This window comes from Henckelia pumila, chromosome 2, assembly GCF_033568475.1.
Source record: "Henckelia pumila isolate YLH828 chromosome 2, ASM3356847v2, whole genome shotgun sequence".
Taxonomy (NCBI): Eukaryota; Viridiplantae; Streptophyta; class Magnoliopsida; order Lamiales; family Gesneriaceae; genus Henckelia; species Henckelia pumila.
In genome coordinates this window covers 113,714,951-113,734,345 of record NC_133121.1, presented here as the reverse complement: position 1 = coordinate 113,734,345, position 19,395 = coordinate 113,714,951, and the positions used below count along the sequence as shown (strand labels likewise).

Genomic DNA, 19,395 nt, shown 5'->3' with positions numbered 1-19,395 from the left:
ATCTTGAAAAAATAATAATTAAAAATAACATGAAATTGTTCATTCAGTCATTTTGATCGACTTGTGTCACTCTCTTTTTTATTGAAAAAAAAAATCGCCTTTTTCTATATTCAATATTAGCATGGTATCCATTATTTATACCACTCTAAGTGGCCCATTGGTTATGAAATTTAGCACAAGAAAACAAATGGAAATTAGGCCTGCGGAAAGGGTTTATTACAAAAACAAAATAAAGAAAGTGGAGGTGATGATGGTTAAGTGGATCTCCTCCCCAAAAAAGTAGAGAAAGATCAGGAAATATAGATAAAATATGACAGTTTTCACACCTAATTTATGCAAAGTCGACAGGTAATTTAATTAAACAAAGACAAAGAAAGAATACTAGTGGGTATCGACTGTCCATGACTCACTCGTGATCGATGATCATATATATATCATCAAACTTTTTTTTTCTGTGAAATAAAAACTTTTCCCTCGTGTACAATTTGAGTATAGAATCTTAGAAAGTGATATATCATCAGAAAAAGCGAAGATAAAATTATATTAATGAGATATTGTGTCTGAATCGTACGTATAGTAGCTAGCTAGCTAGCTAACATCCCACCCAAACATTTCGAACTTGTTTTGCCCTTATAAATATTGGGCGATATTGCAAACACAAAATCGTAATTAATAATATTACAATATGGGTGGCTTCTTCAGGCTGTTTTCAACTTTCTTGCTCGTGCTGATGCTCCTCGGGCCAGCTGGTACGTACTTCAATTTTACTAGTCTTAATTTCAATTCTGATCTTCTCTCTCATATTTTCTAATTCGTAATTATATTCCTGCATATATATCAAATCTTATGTTCCATATATAATGATGATCATGAATTCATGATAAAAGAATGTTTAATTTCTCGGACACTTTTCAAGATTTTAATAATTAGATTAGAATAGTCGTATCGACTTATATATCTTCTTTAACTTCCATTTTACAACCCTTTTCTCTTTGCATCTTGATCTTCTTCTTTGAAATAATATTGAAGATATAAATAAAGTAAAGATTTATTATTTGCATGCATGTTTAAAAGATTTTTGTTGAGTGTCGTGATTTTGATCATTACAGAAAAGCTGGTAGCAGAAGCAAGAACATGTGAGTCCAAGAGTCATAGGTTCAAGGGACCTTGTGTGAGCAAAACCAACTGTGCTTCTGTGTGCATAACTGAAGGGTTTCATGGTGGCCATTGCCGCGGCTTTCGCCGTCGATGTTTCTGCACAAAGCATTGTTAATTAAACAAGCCCACAGATCGATCTTTTTTTTTTTTTTTTTTTTACGACGGATGCATATGTTATCAATAATGTTTAAGTTGGAATCTTGTACTTGGAATTTATTTGTGTGATTGTTCTGCATGCGTGGAGTCAATGTGTTCTTGGCTTTCCACTTGGTACTAATTTTCATATATAAATAATACCCTTGGTCACTTTTTGGGAATCGGATTGTAATTAATTCACACATATATGCATTCGTTTTTGGTTATCTGATATTAACGACTGTTGAGAATATATAATAAAAATAATTTCATTCTTCTCATGAATAAATTAACTAACTAAATTTTCCCAACATATTTCCTAAGATGTCGATCTCATGCATGCAGCCAAGTTCAATTCTTAGGCTCATATAAAAATACTTCTTCACTTACTATTTACATAAATGATTATATATTTTTTATTTTTGGATATGAAGCACAAAATTTTATAAGAATTAAATCGTTTCACAACTATAATTTTGTCACAAGACACGATCCATAATCTAAACCAACCAGTAGGGTAAAAATGTAAAAGTATAATTTTATATTATATTTGGATAATAAATATATATATATATATATATATATATATATATATAGTTTTGCTATTTTGCCCACCCACCGTGCCCACCTAATTTGTCCACCATGAGTTGGCATTCAACTATTGGACGGACAATTCATCACATCTAATAGTTGAGTGTCACCTCATGGTGGGCACATTAGATGGGCACGGTGAATGGGCAGGATAGCAAAATTGTATATATATATATATATATAATAAGAGACAGGTTGACTTGTACAGTGACAATAATACGCAATGGAACAACACAGCACGGCCATGAAAAACTCCTATGACGGCCAAGAACCACCGCCTCCCGCCGGCGTCGAAAACCCAGAAACAACAAGGAAGAAGAGAAAAAGTTCCCACAATTTTGAAGCCATCAACAAGAAGAAGACGACGTTGAATTCCGAGTTTTCGTTCAGCCTCGACTGCGGCGTTTCAGAGTTTGTAAATACTACACCTGAATTGACTCCCAAATTTGGGTCCTTCGAAAACAGAAGGCCATAGCATAGCAGCGAATTCGAAGAACAAGCTAAGTAATTGGAATTAATTTGGACTTTGGAAATGGAAGAAATTAAAGAAGAAACCGAAGGAGTTTCTTGTAAATAATTTGTGCAACCAACTTTGGAGGTTAAATTTCTTCAGAAATGTATTGAAGACTTGTATATATTTTACAATAATAATAATAATAATAAATGGCTTAAAATTTGCTGCAATTACATACAGTAGCATAAGATAAATTCATGTACAGTCCAATTGAAAAAAGGAAATCTCCACCTTCTAAACTATATATGATAGGATGAAAAGGAAACTTGCAAAAACAGGAGAGGGGAGGAAAGGATGTCTTGTTGCCTATCACTTTTCCTCCCACATAACAAACTTGTATTGTATCTACAACATATTCTATGGTGTTAGTATACATGGTTACTACTTACACTTGATTCTTGATCTTCGGATTATCTCTTCAAAACTCACAAGAAGATCCCAATCTTTGCTTAGACAAGCACATAGACCTTCCCTCGAATGCCTCGGGCAAAAGTCTTTCAAAACTCTCCAAGAACAACAGCCATTCCTCCTCGTTCATTTCCTCGAAAGAAATGACCTGAACATCATGGCTATAGTTTGGTACAGCGCAACTCAGACTCCGCATCAATCCACTGGATTTGAGATTGTCGTCCTGCTGGTAGTCTTCATCTCCATTCAAAGAACTATTATCCGAATACGTGTTCTTCTCCAGAACTTTGTCGTGATCGTCGCTCTTGTTCAAATGAAACGATGAAGGAACATCTAATCCACTCATCGATGAGAATTTTGGAATTAGCGGTGGCGGCTTACCTTTTTGGGGGGATTTATGTAACATTTGGGGGATGCCTGAATCTTTGTTGAGGTCGTCATCTTTCGTTTCAACTTCATCATCGTCGAATTGGAACATCTCATTAACTTCTTCTACATTTTGATCATCACTGGTGTTATCATCGCAATTTCTATCAATCAGGTTGACTTTAGCATTTAAACATAGAATCTCCAACGTGCTCCAGTTCTCTTCTCCTCCATCAAATTCTCGAGTCATCATTTCACCTATATCAGCAAGACATAGCCCGAATTTGGTTGCTTGCTTCAGAAAGATCGTACAGAGCACAAGAACTCGGATGGAAGACTCTCGAATTAATGGAAGCTCAGTTCTTAGCAGCTCTGCATCTTTAAACGGATCGAGACCAGATATGTACTCAAGTTCGGACTCAGAAAATGGTATTGAGGATTGAGGCCAGTGCAGCCACTCGAAATATGGATCTTCGAGTGACTCGGGCAAGCAAAACCCATGGTCGATGGGAACTAACTCGGCTTTACCCCCAGCATAATTCTGTTTCTCTTGCTTCACCAGGATATTCCCCGCGTGTCTGTCAAGATTCATCAGCCTCACATCTAATATACCAATATGATGTACAGAAGTGACTGAGAAGCTGGAAGGGCCCAAATCTCCTGCATCAGAATGGTGCTTTACAAAACATTGAAGTGATGCAAATTTAAGGGGCGGGGACAAATCTGTTTCCACGTTATTCATGTTGAATCTGACATGAGAAAATTTAACCAATGCTGTTGGCGGGACACCGGAAAAACCATCATGATCAAGAAGATAAGCTGCTGCTTCACGAAGACCTGCTTCACCGATCCTAATGGAGTGTTTCATGCCAGGTTGGCCTAACATCCGTCCACCAAAGCATTTTGGATTGTTGAATGCTAGAGGTTCCTCGTCCATAGGCTTTGCAACAGCAATAATATCACCTTCTCGAGAGCGCATAAAGTAGGCACCGCCAAGCCCGTTAGATGCTGGCTCTGGATTGACACCAGAAGCTATGGCTATTGCAACTTCAACAACCAGAGAACGTACTCTTGGTGCATTGTGGCCACCGATTATTTCGATTCTGGCATTGGGACCAAAGTCGTCTTCTACCGTGGAAGAATTAGGAAGGCATGGGGTGGAAAAGCTTTTGTAGATGTTGGTAGACTGGAAGGCATGTTTCAAAGATTGTGCGAGTTTGGATTGACTAAAGTCGAGCATTTTGAAGTCGAGCTGAGTGAAGGATTGGAGTTTGTATCTTGGGGGTCGGGCGAATGGCTTGAATCCATGACCTTGATCAACGGCTACAGCCATTTTTACAAATACCATGCAGGCGATAATGGCTATTATACATGCTAAAGGTTGCTTGCTTCTTAAAGGATTTCTAGAGGGTTTGTCTTCCCTGGGAGATTAGACATCACATGCCTGTTTGAAAAAAAAAAAAGAAAAAAAAAGGGCAAAATTTAAGATCTCAAGATTCGTTCAAGAGTTGAATGAACTTATAATACTACTGTTTCATATAATTTGTTTAAAATCATTTTGCTACCGCCTTGATGGATTGAACATCATCGATTGCTATTCGTGGGAATAATCTATGTTACAGAGCCAATAATCATTCGATGGCTAACAGTAGTTATTTCAAACACAAACACAAACACAAACACAAACACAAATCAAAATTTGATGGAAGAAAGATCTCTCATAAGGATGTCTTACTTGAAATTCGGATAGCAAAAATCAACAACTCGAACCATGGTGCTAATCTCCGGACACCTACAAAAACATGAATCAATATCAATAATTCATAGATATAAAATGGATTAGGAATCAAAATCTCGCAAGAAAATGTTGAGATACATATATATAAATGAATTTTACACGTACCATCGTATTATTCCCTCGCTCCTCCGCTTAAAAGTCGCCAAAATAGACTGCAATATTGGAATAACAAAATTTTTAAACAAATCACAATCAATCAATGGAACGAAAACATAGAAATCATGAAAAAAGGATTGAAAAAACAGAGCATAAAAAAAAACGTGCGAACCCTGAACACTGGTGAGGCATTCAGGGAGACGAAACGGCAACGGCAAAGCGATTAATCCCGTCACCGAAATACTCTTAAGAAAATATGAAATGCCTTTTTTTTTTCGTCGGAAAAAACATAAACCAGTGGCTTCTTCCCTTTTTAAATTCTCTCTCTCCGCTTTTTTCGAGCCAAACAACCCAACTTTGTACCATTGCCTTAAAATAGGAAACCAAATCCTTTTTTTTTTAATTTATTTATTATCATTATTATACAATTGTTTGACACCAATTTATTTTCATTTTTTTGGTTCGACACCATTTTTTTAAAAAAATATATATATATTTATCAATCAGTGTATGAAAGTCATTATTATTATTATTATTAGTTATAAAATGACTCAATTTTTTTTTTGAGGTCGACTTAAAATGATATTAAAGATCGACAAATGACGTAAAACTTATTTTCAAAGGAAACATGTTACACCTGAAAATGAATGAAAATTGAAAACAGAGCTAAAGGATCGTTTCTAAACACTATAAAATCATATAAAAAGATATTAAAATAGATTTGTTTTTTAATTCGAATATTAAAGAGATTGAAATCCAAAAGTTTCTAAAATTTTATAACATATTGGAGAACAAAATCTTGTATTGGTTTTTGTCAGAAATAATCGAGTGTGTCCTCTTCACGATCGACTTTATTTTTCTTGTGATCTTTCTTCCTTAACTGCTAACCTTGTTACGATCTATTAATATTATCTATTTATCTAATGAGATTATCATTTTTTTAATTATTTATTACTCGTATATATAACCACACACATGGTTTGTGTATATAAAATAATATAATATATTTATCATTATATGCTATATAAAAACCATATACATTCATTAATTAGTTTAATTACATTTTTTATTTATGTTTTTTATTTATACTAGTAAAATTCAGTGCGATATGTGGGAATATATTTTGTTGTCGATAAAATTTTTAAATAAATTAATTGAGATTAGTCTTAGAAGATATTAACACACAGTTAATAAATTATTTTCATGGTAATAATATATAATTTTTTTTAAAAAAAACTATTACATGGCTTAGCGGTGTAATCTGTAACTAAAAAAAATATTTACAACATTTTCGACAATGTAACACTTGCAGTTTCAATGTTTGTATTATTTACGGTATTGATTATTTTACATTCAAATTAACAATTTAGAATAAGACATTATCATTAATTCATGTAAGCTTATAAATATTCCTTCATTTATTGTAACACTATCTCATAAAATAATTGTTATAGTTTTTAGATTTTTTGAGGAGAAAAAATAGTTAATTTTTAAAATTTTAACTTTTACATATATGATATTTGTGTGTTGGTTTGTTTTTTATTTATTACTTTGGATTAAAACTTGACTCTATATGAATTGATTTATTTCAATATCGATGTGTAATTTAATTTATATATATATATATATATATTAATAACATATAAAAATATGATATTTTGTTATATTTATGAACTTATGATATAATTATTTAATTCAATAGGTCATTACACAAATTAAAATATACATAAGATTTTTTGTTAAAAAACTATTTCATTTCATATACTAACGTATAAAAACTAAAGTATATTTATGTTTCAATCTTTTAGAAAACTTTATAAATATTTAATTTAATTAAATTTTTTGTGGAAAAATTATGTTTAATTTATCTAAAAAAATAAAAACTAAAGTATTTTAGTATTTCAATCTTTTTGCAAATTGGAACCTTATATAATATGCACACATTTTCAATTCTGACATTATCATAATATAAAATATCCTCATAAAATTTATCAAGTGTGACCAAAGACAACGTTGAAAATACACAATGAAAACTTTGACTTTGGTTTACACTTTTATAATTGGTATAGATAAGTAATATAATATATTATTTTCATGTCTTAGCTAATATTTAACTTTTACATTTATATCCTTATATGTATTTATTTAATTTGTTACATAAATTTGTGTAGAGTAAAAATGCAAAATTGTAGATTCATAATTGTAAAATTTTACCATTTTATTCACACTTTTAGATAGGTAATGTAATAGAGTAATAGAATATCCAATATTTAACTTTTATATTTATATTCTTATATATATTTATTTTTACATAACTTAAGTGTATAATAAAAGAACAAAGTTGTAGATTCACAACCGTAAAACTTTATCCTTATATTCACACTTTTATTTTTAATAAAATTAATATAAATAATATAATTTCATCTTTATGACAGATATCCAATACTGTCATGAAATCTTTATAATGTTATTCTAATGTCCTTGAGTAAATTAATATATTATCTACATTGACACAACAAAAATATACATATGATTTAAATGATTCATCCATATATCTTTGAAAGATACATGATGCTTGTTTAAACCCAAAAAGTAACATTGTTTGATATTGTCATTTCGGACAACTAAATGCTGTGAATAATTGTGTTTGTGGATCTAGCTGGATCTGCCAAAATCTTGATTTACAGCAGCTGGAGAAATATTTCATTACTCATAAAGTAATGTGATCTTCAAATTTCGTAAATGAAAATTATTGTCTTAAAAAATTATTCTCTATTATAATATACATTTCTGATTTTATTTGGTATATGATTGGTATTATAAATTTTGTTTCTTCAATTTCTATTCTTAATTTTTTGCCACTATATCAAAAATAATAATTGATACATCTCTTATTCGAACTTTTAATCCTTTATCATATTTCTTTCAATAATGATTTAAAAATATATGTTTATATGTAAGACATATACTTGATTTTGCATCAACATACACATATATATAATATAGTTTATGTTTTTTTATTTTTATTTAAAATTATATATAAATAATGTTTGGATTAGTTTTATTTTTTAAATTTTCATTCATTTTTTTTTCAATGAAAATGGTCTATTTTCAATATCTGAGAAAAGCAGAGGTTATTTATCTAATTTGTAAATAGGAAAGTGGGAATTGTAGTAAGAGGGTTAGTTTTGAAATATGGATTTGTAAAGTGCGGGCAAAATTCCGGTTCAGTTCTAAATATTTGGACACATTTCCGGTTCAGTTCTAAATATTTGGACGTTTCCGGTTTGGTCATAAATATTTCCTAAAAGTTTCCGGTTCAGTCCTAAATGTTTATACGTTTCCGGTTTGAACCTAAATGTTTCCTAAAAGTTTTTGATTCAGTCTTAAATATTTTTACATTGCCGATTTTGTGCCAAATATTTCTCAAAATTTTCCGGTTTGATCCTTCCCTCTACTCGTGTGTTAAAACTAACACCGCGTAGTGTTATATTATTTATGATTGAGTTTTATATTATTTATTATATATTTAACATTAAATAAGTTGTAAATAAAACACAAATTTATTAGAGTTTTTATCCAAATTTAAATCAATTTTACACATTGTTCAAAATAAAAATATTAAATTCATGATGCTACAAAATAAAAACTTAAATAAAATAAACAAAACTTGAGGAATTAAAATTTAATGATGTTATTTCACATTTTTATTAATTTTGTTATATTCTCATTCATGATGCTTGCACATTTAAGAAAAAATTTGGAGGATGGAAAAAGATATATATCTTTTTAAAACTTTTTTTTATAATTTAAATAATTAGTATTTGAGAAAAATTTAATATTAAATAAAACTTAATTTCATATCACTACTTTAACGGTGGTCAAATAATTCATTATATTTTCTTAATTGTTAACCATAAGTATTCTTCTCTTGAAAAATTTATTGAAAATTTCAAATATTTTGTGAAATAAGTAATACTAGTTATTTGTTAAAACATTTGTTTATTTGTTTGTGATTGATAATATTTTTAACTATAAGATTGCACCGTTCAATTATTTTTTTATTCCATAATTTTATTTTGCATAATTTATTATTATTATTATTACTTTTTATTTTATTTAATTTTTTTTTATTTGTAAGTTTTTTTTATCACGCTTTGTTTGTAGATGGAAGGACCAAACCAAAAAATTTTGAAAAATATTTAGGACAAAATCTGGAACATAAAACATTTAAGATTGAAATGAAAACTTTTTAAAACATTTGGGACCAAACCAAAAACATAAAAACATTTAGAACTGAACCGAAATTTTTTTAAAAACATTTAGTACCAAACCAATAACGTTCAAACATTTAGGACTGAATGTATATTCTGAATCGCTATTTTGTCTTTTGTCCTGTAAAGTGCTATATACCTCCGTATCCCCAAATCTTCCTCTAGGGTTTTCTTTTAGCTTTACACAGGAGTTTAATTGGGATGGCCGGGAACACAGTTATCTCCGACGACGAAGGTACATTCTCTCCCCCGGGAATTACTCTCAATTTCTGCTTAAATACTTTATATTAGAATAAATATTTGATCTATCTTCTTTTCCGTTCGAAATTTTTATACGGGAAGATGAGATTGGTGTTGAGGAAGAAGAAGTTGATGAAGAGCCTTACGGAGACCGAGCCCGTGACGACGAAGACGATGAGGATGATGAAGACGACGGTGCGTGTCTTACCTCATCTTCAAAGTTTTTCATACGTATAATTTTTTAAATAATTATTTAGATTTAATTGTTCATTTTCGTACTTTAATAGTAATTGGATTTCAAAGTTTCCATTTTTAGTTCAATAATTTGTATAAGTATTTACATTATTTTATTTTTGAGAAAAAGTAGTTTTTATCAAGCAATGAAAGACAGGATGAATATGAGAAAGATGGACAGGATGAAAACAGAATGAAATCTGTCGGTGTTTTGATACAGAAGGACATGATGAATATGAGAAAGATGGGTTCATTGTGGATGACGTTGAGGAAGAAGAGGGGGAGGAAGAAGAAAACAGAGCTGATAGTGATGAGGAGAGGCAAAAGAAGAAGAAAAGGAAGAAAAGGTTGATTGTTATTTCATCACTCACCTGAATACTTTTCTTTACAATATTCACTCTGCTTCTCTGTTTTCCGACGAAGAAAACATGATTCTCTTGATAAAAATTCTTTCATTGACTGTAGGGACTCTGAGAGGAACTATGTGCTTGATGAAGATGATTATGAACTTCTTCAGGAGAGCAACATCTCCGTTCCTCGCCCAAAACTTGTAAGTTTGATTTCTTACCTTGTTTGCACGGAGAGAAAATTAATTTTGCCTTATTCTTATATATATATATATATATATATATAAATATATACATTCATACATGTATATGTATGTATGTTTGTATGTATATAGATCAGTCATTAATGGTGGAACTTCTTTTTACATGATTAGGAAAATAAGAAGTTCAAACGATTGAAGAAGGCTCGGAGAGATGTGGAAGAAGGTTCGTCTGGGTTTTCTGATGAAGAGGAGTTCGATGGAAATGGAATAGGAGTGCGTACAGCTGAGGAGAAGCTCAAACGTAGCTTGTTTGGTGATGACGATGGTAAATCTCGCCTGAACAATGCTCTCTCTTCTGCAGAAAAATTAGCACCTTCTCATTGCTTATTCTTTCTCAAATATTCTAGGACAACCTCTTGAGGATATTGCCGAGGAGGATTTGCAGGGAGAAGAGGAGGAGGATGTAGACATTGGTGAAGAAGAAGATGAAATGGCTGATTTTATTGTCGATGAAGAAGAAGTTGATGAACACGGAGCTCCTGTGAGGTACAGTTTATTTGCCTCATTTTTGTGGAATCTGGCTGTACACTGTGTTTCTTGTGAGCATGTATCTTCTTATCCTAATGCAGGAGGAAGAAGCCGAAAAAGAGCAGGCAACGGCCTGGTATAACATCACATGCACTCCAAGAAGCACATGAAATATTTGGAGATGTTGAAGATCTTCTGAGGATACGCAAATTGGAAGTGAGAGACAGATATGGTGAAACTGGTGAAAGAAACCTCGAAGATCAATTCGATCCCAGTGTTCTTTCTGAGAAGTATATGACTGAAAAGGATGATCGAATTAGAGAAATAGACATTCCTGAAAGAATGCAGGTTTGTTTAGTGTCTTTAAGAATATCTGTCTTTGCTTCCCCATGACGAGGCTTCTGTTTTTGGTAAAGCTTCTAGTATTATCTGTAGATATATGAGGAAAGTACCGGCCAGCCTGCAATAGATGAGCTGAGCGTTGAGTTGGAGAGAGAGTGGATATTTAATCAGCTTGTCGGGGGTGTAGGGCCTTTCATGAACAAAAGAGGTTCTGCAGCTGAAGATTTAAATGAAGTCAAGAACCATATTGCAAGATTTTTGGAATTAATGCATGGTCAGAAGTTAGATGTATGTAATATTTATAAATTGGTGTTTTTGTTTTTGACGTGCTTGTTTATATCAGAATACTGTATCGATGGTTCAAATTCACTTTATTTTTGTGTTTTAACATTTCATCATAATCTTCCTAGCTTGAAGCACAATATGATCTGTGCTTTAGCATGAGAGGATATTAAGAGTTGCTATGATTTTCTGAATGTTTATTTAATTGTTCATCGATGTCATTAGATACCATTCATTGCTATGTACCGGAAAGAGGAGATTTTCAGCCTGTTGCAAGAACCAGATGAGCCTGAAGCTGACATTCAAAATGACCCTAACTGGAGACCAACACTAAAATGGCACAAGGTTAGTATTCAAAATCTGTCTCATTTGTGACTATGTTGAAATATCTGTTACACTCATATAATTTGTTGAAGACGTTGGACTGTTTTATGAACTGAAGGTTTTTTAACATGATCAATATGTCTAGTACTCTAGTTATGGAGAAAAACTAGCATGGTGAGATGGAGCTCCCTTTATATATTACTGTTTGGAAACAATTGTATAATTCCAAGAGAGGATTTACTTTTGAAAAGATATATTTACTTTTACAAACTAAATTTTATTCAGTCTTATGTGGAGGGGGGTTACATAGGAAGGTTTAGCAAGATATTCAAACAGTGGTGTGCTGCAGGTGCTTTGGACAATCCATGACTTGGATAAGAAGTGGCTTCTTCTTCAGAAAAGAAAGAGTGCACTACAGTTACACTACAATAAGCGATTCGAGGAAGAGTCACGAAGAGTATATGATGAGACACGGCTCACTCTAAACCAACAACTCTTTGAATCAGTTTCCAAGTTACTCAAAGCTGCTGATTCAGAAAGAGAATTGGATGACGTTGACTCTAAATTTAATTTGCACTTCCCTCCTTGTGAAGTTGTCCTAGATGAAGGGCAGTTTAAAAGACCAAAGAGGAAGTCACAGTACAGCATTTGCAGTAAAGCTGGCTTATGGGAGGTTGCAAACAAGTTTGGTTACAGTTCTGAGCAGTTTGGATTGCAGATCTCTTTGGAGAAAATGGTAGGTTTGTTTTGTTTTCTGGTTTCCCTTGTTTTTAACTGCAACATTTAGTGGGATTTTGTTGACATCTTTGTAGAGAATGGATGAATTAGAAGATGCAAAGGAAACACCTGAAGAAATGGCCTCTAATTTTACGTGTGCTATGTTTGAAACATCTCAAGCTGTTCTCAAAGGTGCAAGGCATATGGTATGCAGATTTTCTTTATTTTGAAGCATAAATGTACCTTCAGTGATTTCCATGGGTCTTACTAAAGTTCGCTATCTTGCACTACTCTCCAGGCAGCTGTTGAGATTAGCTGTGAGCCATGTGTCCGGAGGCATGTCCGTAGCATCTTTATGGAAAATGCTGTAGTGTCAACCAGTCCTACATCTGATGGGAACATGGCTATTGATTCTTTTCACCAGTTTTCTGGAGTGAAGTGGTTACGAGACAAGCCACTTACGAGATTCGAGGATGCATCTTGGCTCTTAGTTCAGAAGGCTGAAGAGGAGAAGCTCCTTCAAGTAACCATCAAGCTACCAGAAGTAGTTCTCGATAAATTGATAAGCGACTCAAACGATTATTATCTAAGTGACGGAGTTAGCAGATCCGCTCAATTATGGAATGAACAGAGAAAATTAATTCTTCATGATGCGTTTTACAATTTTCTTCTACCTTCAATGGAAAAGGAAGCTAGATCACTTCTGACTACTAGAGCAAAAACCTGGTTGCTATGGCAATTTGGAAAGCTCTTGTGGGACAAAGTTTCCGTGGCACCATTTCAGCGAAAAGAAAATGATGTCAATACAGACGAAGAAGCAGCACCCAGGGTCATGGCTTGCTGCTGGGGCCCTGGTAAGCCAGCTACAACTTTTGTGATGCTGGATGCAGCTGGAGAGATTTTAGATGTGCTGAACGCTCCATCACTCAGTCTTAGCAATCAGAATGCTAATGCTCAGCAGCGTAAGAGAAATGATCAACAGCGTGTGCAGAAATTTATGATGGACCACCAACCACATGTTGTCTCTCTAGGGGCAGCTAATTTGTCTTGTACTCGGCTGAAGGAAGATATTTATGAGGTAACATGGTCAAACAATTTCTTATGTTTGTCTTCTGTTTTATATATTTGAAATAGTTACGCACCTCCTTGAATTCACCATTCATATGTTGAGCTTATTCTTTATGGTTGTGCTGCTTTTATGATTAGATTATATTCAAAATGGTGGAGGATAATCCGAGAGATGTTGGTCACGATATGGATAATCTGAATATTTTCTATGGTGATGAATCTCTTCCGCACTTATATGAAAATTCCCGCATATCTGTGGATCAGCTTCCCTCCCAGGAAGGTAATAACCTTTTTCCATTTTTTTTTTTTAGATATTTTCATATGTTAAGGTTGAGAAATATCCTGTTATTCTTAAAGGTTATGGGCATGTTGTGGCTGTTACCCATGTTTCTAACATTTATGTTGAGGTAAATTGTACGATGAGTAGAACTGTAGGAGATGTAGAAATAGTTATGATCTCTTCCCTTCTTCAGGTATCATCAGACGTGCTGTGGCTCTGGGACGCTCTCTTCAGAATCCATTAGCCATGGTTGCAACATTATGTGGGCCAGGTAGGGAGATATTATCTTGGAAACTGCATCCTCTGGAAAATTTTCTGACCCCCGATGAGAAGTATGGGATGTTTGAACAAGTTATGGTGGATGTAACTAACCAAGTTGGTCTTGACATTAACTTGGCTTCCAGTCACGAATGGTTGTTTGCTCCTCTGCAGTTTATTTCTGGGCTTGGACCCAGAAAAGCAGCTTCTCTCCAAAGATCTTTAGTAAGAGCTGGAGCCATTTTCACTAGGAAAGACCTGTTGACACATCATGGTCTTGGTAAAAAGGTTTTCATTAATGCAGTTGGATTCCTTCGAGTACGCCGTAGCGGATTGACTTCTAGTAGTACTCAATTTATTGATTTGTTAGATGATACAAGAATTCATCCAGAGTTTTACGGCCTTGCTCAAGAACTGGCCAAAGATATTTACCGGGAGGATGTCAACGATGATGTCAATGATGATGATGATATGCTCGAAATGGCCATTGAACATGTCAGGGAAAAGCCTCAGTTATTGAGGGCTGTTGATGTTCATGAATATGCCGATCAGAAAAACCGTTTGAACCGAAAAGAAACCCTCAATGATATAAGATTGGAGTTAATTGAAGGATTCCAAGATCGTCGCAGACCATATATGGAACCAAGTCAGGATGATGAATTTTATATGATTTCAGGAGAAACTGAAGAAACTTTATCAGAAGGAAGAATCGTACAAGCGACAGTGCGAAGGATTCAACCTCAAAGAGCCATTTGTGTCCTTGAATCTGGATTGACTGGCATGCTTAGCAAGGAAGATTGTGCTGATGATTGGCGAGATATTAATGAATTATCTGATAAACTCCATGAAGGTGATATTATAACATGCAAAATCAAATCAATTCAAAAGAATCGTTATCAGGTGTTCTTAACTTGTAGAGAAAGTGAAATGAGGAATAATCGCTTACAGAACCATCGAAGTATGGATCCTTACTATCATGAAGAACGCAGCACCACACACACTGAGCAGGAAAAAGCTCGTAAAGAAAAGGAGCTTGGAAAAAAGCATTTTAAGCCAAGGATGATTGTCCATCCTCGATTCCAAAATATTACTGCTGATGAGGCAGTAGAGGTGTGTTCTCAATTTCCAAGTATCTTATCATGATATATTATTTGTGCTTCTTGCATTTCAACTGCTGATATGTAATGCTTCAATGATCAGTTCACTTCATTAATAATGTGATTTTTCTTATGATTTTCGATTGTGGATGCTGCTAAGAAAAGAATGTGATTGCAATTCAAATTGTGGAAGCATCTATTATACTTCTTAGTTTGCGCAAGTTAGAATTCATTTATAGAATGATCAGTGCTCCTGTCATGTATTGCATTGACTTGGATGCCAAAACATGATCGTGCGATCTTTACGCATGTATCCCTGTGCATACATCAGATTATTCTACGATAGTAGACGGTACACATTTTGTCAAATGCCTCATGATTTTGTTTACAACCAGTCAACCACTTTGTGGCATTTCAATGAGATTTCAAGCACAGTTGATTAAGAATACTTCATTTTTCTGCTTTACGGTAAAGGTGTAGGTAGATTTTTCATAAAAAGTCTGTAGCTCTCTACAGGTTTTCCTCATGTTTTCCATACAATTAGAAATTTGGGACAATAATTTCCTTGACTATGCTTGTCAGCTTCTTTCTATTGTGTGTTCATCGTTTATTTTTCCAATTGTGGACAGTTTCTTTCAGACAAGGTTCCTGGTGAAAGCGTCATCCGTCCAAACGCTCGTGGTCCTTCATATTTGACTCTAACATTAAAAATCTATGATGGGGTTTATGCAAACAAGGACATAGTTGAAGGTGGAAAGGAACTTAAGGATATTACGAGTGTTCTTCGAATAGGTAAAACATTGAAAATTGGAGAGGACACCTTTGAGGATCTTGATGAGGTAATCAACCTTGACATTTTTATTTGAGGATCTTGATGATATAATTGACAAATAATTGATTTGGCCAATGTACCCCAAATGATTCAAATGATGATGTCTCAGGATGGTTGTAAGTTTAAATTTTGGGTTTCCCATTCATTAAATTTTCTTTTTTATCGCGCTGAATTTAAATATTTGGGAACTAATTGACTTTTCATTGGGTTTTAAAAGAAGCAACTCTTCCTTTCTGCTGTGGTAGTAACATAGGCAGTTTTAGCTGTTGTTTGTGAAGATGTGGATTTTCTTGCTGGAGTAGACCCTTCTTGCTTGTGTGTCTGGTCCCTTATCAGCCAATTGATTTTTAATAAAAAAACTCTTGTACCTCAAAACTCAATCAGATCTGAAATTTACTTTTCTTCTCAGTATTCAACATCGAATTTTTGGCTTGTGAATTATTCAACTTTTGTCTCTTAAGTTTGCATTTTGTGTATTCTAGTTAATGGCCCTCTCTCTCTCTCTCTCATTTGAATTTGCGTGAGCACCTACAAGTGCATGTTGTTTATCATGGTATGTATTTCTCATTCAGGTAATGGATCGTTACGTGGATCCATTGGTAGCTCATTTGAAGGCAATGCTTAATTACAGAAAGTTTAGGAGGGGCACTAAGTATGAAGTCGATGAGCTCCTTAGAATTGAGAAATCTGAGAATCCAATGAGAATCGTCTATTGCTTTGGTATATCCCATGAACATCCTGGCACATTTATCCTAACTTACGTCAGAGGTTCAAATCCACATCACGAATACATAGGTCTCTATCCGAAGGGATTTAAATTCCGGAAGCGAATGTTCGAAGACATAGACCGTCTTGTGGCATATTTTCAGAGGCACATTGATGATCCGCTTGATTCTGCACCATCAATTCGATCTGTCGCTGCTATGGTTCCAATGAGAAGTCCTGCAACTGGCGGCTCATCAGGTTTTGGTGGCGGTTGGGGTGGTTCAGCACAGGGTGACGAGTGGAGAGGTGGCCAATCTACGGACAAAGATAGGACTTCTCGAACGGGTAAGCCTGAATGTTAAGCTTTGGTCTCATTGCATTTATTTATGGTGTATTTAAATTTGGAGATGAGACGTTTTTCTTCGAAGATAACTAATGCACGTGACGAATTATTTTGTTAAACGGCTTTCGTATGGACATGCGATTTTCTGATGAAGAGTTTTTTTTTGGCAGGGAGAGGTGAGTATAAAAATGGTGGTGGGCAGGAGGGTCACCCCAGCGGGGCTCCTAGACCGTATGGTAACCGAGGACGTATGCGTGAGCGAGACTCCTATGGTGGTAGCAGGGGAGACAGGTAGGAGTAACAAAGGTGGTGATGGTAGAGAGATTGCAAGTTATGGTGTGATCGATTTTTTTACTGTAATTTTCAAACGTCGGTCACTATCTCTATTTAGCTATTGAACGGAAACATCATGTCTTCACCTCTTCTCTTTTGTGATCGATTTTTCTGTCTCTAATTAGCGTTTTTTTAGTTTATCACATGTTTTATACTTTGAGATTGATTTATTTTTTAACCAACAACTTTGAACAATAAAATTTTTTTATATATTTATTTTTTAACTAACCTCCTTTAATACATGATCATATGCTTTTTTGGAACTCATTTTCCCTCTAATTTTTTTTAGTCTTGCTTCTTTTTCGTTAAATTTATAACACGTTATCAGCACGAAGGTTATATATTTTAAGTTCTCTTGATGAGCACACCATATTATTGAAAATATCATATTTATAATATATAAACATTGATGTTTTAGAAATAGCTCAATTTATAGTTTTGTGTTGATATTCTTGAAAGAACACAACTTTTTGTTTGTGTAATTGTTTTTGAAATTGCACAAATTTTTAATTTCATGTTGATATTTATAGCATACCATAATTTTATATTGATTATCTAGTTAAATATATGATTTAAGATCTGAAATTTAAAAACCTTCATTATTCTTCAAAAATATTGATCAAAAATCTAAAATGATTCTCTAAGATCTATAATCAAGTATCTTTCAATGTTCATGATGAATTATAATTATTTTTGAAAATATTGATATTAGACTTAATATATGAAAATATTGGTGGAGAATATAAATTTGATTATACATATATATTTCTTGATTATCGTTCTCGAAAAAGCATTATATATTATTTATCTATATTTTTAAAAAGTATTGTTATATATATATATATTATATACATATATATTTCTTGATTATCGTTCTCGAAAAAGCATTATATATTATTTATCTATATTTTAAAAAAGTATTGTTATATATATATATATATATATATGAATTTTCAGCTATCCAACCATGTTTTTTCACTTGGTCCGCGACCACTATGGGTTTTAGTGATGCGAATAAAAAACCACTAAAACCCACTATCGGATTTTAGTGGTCGCGAACCAAGTGAAAAAACATAGTTGGATAGCTGAAAATTTCTCATATATTTATATATATATATATATAAGATCTGTAAATATTTCAGAAGATTATGGATATAAGATCTATGAGCATTCGTGAAGAATACTTATAAAAAAATCGAAGATATATCAATAATTCTGAAAAATATTGATTTTACATCTATCAACATTCATGGTATTATTAGAAATAAAATTTAAAGATCTAATACTGATTTAACAAAATTCTATATATATATATATATTGATTTAAATATTATCAATTTCCTGAAAAATAATGATTAACATTTGTATTGGTAAACTAATATATCGTCTAAAGATTATCAATATTTTAAAGATTATTGATTTAAATATTTGTAAATGATATTAATGCACAATAAAATATTTATCGATATTCTTATAATTATTAATATATATATAATATATAAAATTTGTTAATTTTTTTTGAAAAAAATTAAAATAACATACAAATCTGTTTATATTTTTGAATAACATTGATTTATTGTGAATATAAATATATTTTTATGTTGATTTTTCGAACAACACGTATTATTATAAATATGATTTGAACGAATTAAACATACAACAATAACTCACATCCTACAGATAGACCCCATTAAAATGTCAACATCATCAAAATTTTTTTAAATCATCATTATCTGATCTGCCATTACTAATGAGATTATATTACCATGGATGTAAATTTTTCCCCGCAAGAAACCCGAAATGGGATGAGTTCGGGAGAGATTATTCGGCTTTTATTTCGAGTTCGTAGATTTTTAAAATTCATATATATATATATATATATATATATATTTAAGATTTTGTTTCCATGTGCACCTTGTGAT

At 32.8% G+C, this 19,395-nt stretch overlaps 3 protein-coding genes across 3 annotated transcripts; 2 read left to right on the top strand and 1 right to left on the bottom strand.

The window, feature by feature from the left end:
• The first annotated feature begins 598 nt into the window (after positions 1-598).
• LOC140884526 (defensin Ec-AMP-D2-like) lies at positions 599-1,488 on the top strand. Its single transcript, XM_073291303.1, has 2 exons — positions 599-749; positions 1,110-1,488. Exons 1-2 carry the CDS (start codon positions 686-688, stop codon positions 1,271-1,273), a joined length of 228 nt encoding a protein of 75 aa, XP_073147404.1. The 5' UTR covers positions 599-685; the 3' UTR covers positions 1,274-1,488.
• A 605-nt stretch (positions 1,489-2,093) lies between these two features.
• LOC140882879 (phosphatidylinositol 4-kinase gamma 8-like) lies at positions 2,094-5,347 on the bottom strand. Its single transcript, XM_073289111.1, is given in 5 exon segments — positions 2,094-4,568; positions 4,571-4,616; positions 4,908-4,964; positions 5,076-5,122; positions 5,239-5,347. Coding segments are annotated over 3 exon segments (1,836 nt in total). The 5' UTR covers positions 4,946-4,964; positions 5,076-5,122; positions 5,239-5,347; the 3' UTR covers positions 2,094-2,816.
• Positions 5,348-9,445: 4,098 nt separating this feature from the next.
• Positions 9,446-17,683, top strand: LOC140880372 (transcription elongation factor SPT6 homolog). The gene is made up of 17 exons (XM_073284742.1): positions 9,446-9,575; positions 9,683-9,775; positions 10,035-10,161; positions 10,280-10,364; positions 10,536-10,689; positions 10,772-10,910; positions 10,994-11,240; positions 11,328-11,522; positions 11,742-11,861; positions 12,190-12,576; positions 12,653-12,763; positions 12,856-13,635; positions 13,764-13,905; positions 14,099-15,273; positions 15,890-16,099; positions 16,665-17,142; positions 17,311-17,683. Exons 1-17 carry the CDS (start codon positions 9,542-9,544, stop codon positions 17,433-17,435), a joined length of 4,602 nt encoding a protein of 1,533 aa, XP_073140843.1. The 5' UTR covers positions 9,446-9,541; the 3' UTR covers positions 17,436-17,683.
• Positions 17,684-19,395: the final 1,712 nt, after the last annotated feature.